General features: G+C 40.2%; 1 protein-coding gene across 1 annotated transcript; it reads left to right on the forward strand.

Moving 5' to 3' along the window:
* Positions 1-588: 588 nt before the first annotated feature.
* LOC128426611 (uncharacterized) lies at positions 589-4,011 on the forward strand. The gene is made up of 6 exons (XM_053413560.1): positions 589-1,110; positions 1,700-1,825; positions 2,262-2,405; positions 2,589-2,660; positions 2,810-2,936; positions 3,416-4,011. Exons 1-6 carry the CDS (start codon positions 795-797, stop codon positions 3,522-3,524), a joined length of 894 nt encoding a protein of 297 aa, XP_053269535.1. The 5' UTR covers positions 589-794; the 3' UTR covers positions 3,525-4,011.
* Positions 4,012-4,147: the final 136 nt, after the last annotated feature.

The following is a 4,147-nucleotide window of genomic DNA, read 5'->3' on the forward strand; positions in this document are numbered from 1 at the left end:
TAACATTTTTTTTATTAAAGGTTTCTTTGAAAATGAATTTTAATAAGCAAATGAGCTAAAAACTAATCGAGTATGCCCAAAATAAACCCAATTAGGCCAAAACATTTCCTTTACTCTTACCAAAATAAAACTTTACATAGTAAAAGTATAGATTAAAAGTAACTTTTTTTTGTATTACAAGTTTCTTTTACAATTAGTCGGTCGTAAAACGCTACTTTGCCTGGACTACAAGGGAACGTCCGGATGACTTGGCGTCACTTTTGCTGAGCTCGTGGGGAGCCGTCACGTCATCCATCTTTTTATTGAGATACACAAATCAGAGCTAAAAGCTAGGTAAATGTCGGCCTAAGGGTGAGCAAACAGCAATCATTTTAATACGAGTCTTTCTTGTTCCTTGTTGACGCAGGTTCCTGAGAGTTGCTTTTAATAATCTTCATGGCCCCAGTCCTCCTGTACTGGCAACCATCGTTCGTTCACAACATTTGCATGTTATATAAATTCTGCTGATGCTTACTCGTGCACACTGTTTACATAATTCCAAAACCGGTTTTATATATGTATAAAGATGCCTCTGTTGCAGATGCCGTCAGTAGCAGCGGCTCCGACCTTCCTGTGGAAACGTTCACATGAGTCTTCCTCACAATGTTTCGGATTCGTTGTTTATTTGTTTGAATTCAAGACCGATTTTCTACGAGACTTGAACTTTTTCCAGCAGGACGAACCTGGATTCATATTCTACTTCTGAGCTTTCAGCATTTGTTCAAACAAACATTCGGTCGACTCCTTGACTAACGATGGAGGATCCAGAGCAGGATGTCGGGCCCCTTCCCTCTTTCATCCAGACAATCAGCGAGATGCAGAACGCAGGCGTCGAATCAGAGCCACATCAGGAACCGGAGCCTGAATCCGACCAGGAGACCCAGGAGACGCAGGAGACCCAGGAGACGCAGGAGACCCCGGAGACCCCGGAGACCCCGGAGACCCAGGAGACCCCGGAGACCCCGGAGACCCAGGAGCCACCGAGCGGGCCCCTGCAGCTGGAGCTCATGGAGTCCCGAAGGCAGAAGCTTCGCAGCAGACTAGAGATCCTGCAGAAGATGCAGAAAATGAGTAAGACGGCAGGAGGTGACAGGAGCACAAATGGAGATGATTCAGCTTCTTAATACGATCATTAGAAAGATAATAATACTATAGTCTAATAACCTTGTGACCTGTTGTCATGGGATATATATTTAGTTTTCACAAAAAAATACTTAAAATGTCAAAGAAAGATAAATAAACATGAGCAAGTACACAACATTATATTTCTTCTTCCTATTATTGATATTATTATTTAATACAATCATTTGATAGCTAACAGATAATACAATAATACTTGTTATTACACACAAACTACAAACTGAGAAATATAAAAACTGGACCGAAAGTGATTGAAATAAAAAGAAAATGAACCACACCCCTTCATGTTTTCAGATAATCAAATGGTTAGATTTATTAAAGTAGTAATCTCAATTTGTAACAGTGTTGTTTTTTTTGTAATTATTTATTATGGTTATTTTGTAAATTCTTTAAAGCTAAATTCAGATTAGCTCCTGATTGAGCTTTAGATCAAGATATTTTGACCTCAGGGGATAAATGTCTGAGTGTAAATCTGAGGAGAGTTTTTTAGTCGTGACTGACGCATACATCTCCACCTCAGTGACGAGTGAGGACGGTGAGGAAGTGGGCGAGCTGGAGAACGTTCAGAGGGAGCTGCAGGAGCTGCTGCTGAGTAAGATGCAGCTGAAGTCAGAGATGCAGGACGTCACCTTCACAGCAAACAGAGGTACAACTATAAACAAATAAATGTATAAATAAATACAGTTTTCTCACAGGCATTTAATGAAACACAATAAATAACATAAATATAAATACTTATTTGTTGAATTATTCCTGGACGAGCCCCCTGATCTGGATCCTCTCTGACACAAACAGTATCCTTCCACCAAGATGTTTGTAAATCTCTTCTGTTGTTTTTGTGAAATTCTGTTTTCATGTTTACATTGCCGTCTGAGGGCTTTTATTAGGATTACACAAAAACTACTCAACCCATTTGATCAAAACTTGGTGGAAAGATGGGATATGAACCCGAAAACTTTTGTCGTGGATCCTGGGATGTATTTGTACTTTCTTTAACATTGCGACACACAGCGTCTAGGTGGAGGTTTGTCTGCTTTCCCTGTATTTCTGAATGCATCTATACTTTCACTGTTTTAAATCAGGTCGACAGGATAAATTGCCCATTATTTATAAATCTGGGCCGCCCTGTGGAGGGATCTACACGCTTCCACCTCCTCAGCTGTCAGAGGAGGACCCCATAGAGGAGCTGAGTGAAGAAACTACTCCTGCAGAAGAAGAATCAATAGGTATGTTAAATATACAAATAAATAAATAAACTCATCTTTATAGCAGGCTTTTTATCAAAAATTAGATGAATAAAATTAGATGAATTGATAAACAAAAGATTATCTCACAGGAATTTTTTTAATGAAAAACAAAATGACAATTATAAACAAATAAAGGTCTAAATAAATACAGTTTTCTCACAGATATTTCTGTAGAGGAGATGAGTGAAGAAACTCCTCCTGCAGAAGAAACACCAACAGGCCCCATCGTTCCAGGTGGGTTTTACAGATTTACTCAAAGTGCACATGTAACCTATGTATGTATTTGTATATATATATATATATATACATTATATATATTTCATGTATATAAATATCCTGCTTTCTATTAGGACTAATAACAGTAAAATCTCTGTCTCTCTAAGTGGAAAGCCTGGCTGCTGTGCCAGCCTTCACCCGCTGTCCATCCTGTGACCAGATCGTCTTTACAAAAACCCGCAGGATAGTGGGCGAGACAATATGGATGCTCTGTTGCCTGTGCTCCATTTTGGGGTAGCCAATTTTTTTTTTTAAACCTTGCTAGACTGCTGCATTAAAACTAAAGTCTGAAAGTTACTGCTGAACAGTTGATGTTTTGGCAGAGATTAAGATCAGTAAATACAAAGATGGACGACATGGCTGCTCCCCAAAAGCGAAGCCAAAGCATCTCAATAGGATGTGTGCACGCGTCGTCCAGCTTTATAAACTGTCTATGAGTCAGATCCACCTCTGCAGAACGGGAGGATGGCCCGGCTGCACCTGTTATATCGCAATTAGAAATGCTCTGGCCTGTTAGTTTCTTTAAACCAAACAAAAACCATATGTTGAGGGTAAAACTCGAAAAGAGCCAGGTTCAGGCTTCATAGTTGAAGGACAGATGTAAGATATCTATATTCACCTCTTACGACCTTAGTAGTTAAAGACATTGCTGTTGCAAAAGTTTCAATTTGAACCCTGAACCTCAGAGATCATGTGTTTTTTTTTCCTGTCAGGTGTGTAGCAGGCTGCTGTTTGACCCCTTTCTGCATGAACGACTTAAAGGACACCGAGCACCGGTGTCCGAAGTGTGAGGCTCACCTACACACCTTCAAGCATTACTGACATGGACACCGTTGAGGAAATGCCACAAACATCTTCCCAAAGGAGTTGATTTAGACTCTAGAGCCGATCAGTGAAACGGGTCTGGAGTCGACTCGGCCCTGCTGGAGACTTCACCGAGGCTCGGATGAAGCATATCTCTGCTCGACGGCCCCGGTTCTGTGACGAGACAGACAGTGAATATCCACGGAACATGGGATTCAAGCTGGAAACAGAACTTAGTGAGTGTGTCAGAGGCGAGTGCTGGTGTGCGCACACAGCAGCTGTTGGGACGAGGGAATATATATTTATAGGCACAAACCATTTTTATGTAAAGTGGGAACAGAACTAGTGAAGAGATGCAAACGCAGGCAAATCACCTGACCAGAAAAGGAACTGTTTACGTGCAGCGAGGAACACAACACAAGGGAGGTGGCCCTGTCCAGCTCTTTTGGAAACGGCAACATACTTGTATAATAATAATTTTGTATGATAATGTGTAATGTTGTAAAGTGCCTTCGAGTATTGTGAAAAGCTCTATATAAAATAAATGTATTATCATTATTTTTATAATTATATACATGTGTATTATTTTTTTCTTTTAAAAAGGTATAATCTTTCTACAATTAACTTCTGCGGAGGCACAG

Source organism: Pleuronectes platessa, chromosome 21, assembly GCF_947347685.1.
Source record: "Pleuronectes platessa chromosome 21, fPlePla1.1, whole genome shotgun sequence".
In the NCBI taxonomy this organism is placed as follows: domain Eukaryota; kingdom Metazoa; phylum Chordata; class Actinopteri; order Pleuronectiformes; family Pleuronectidae; genus Pleuronectes; species Pleuronectes platessa.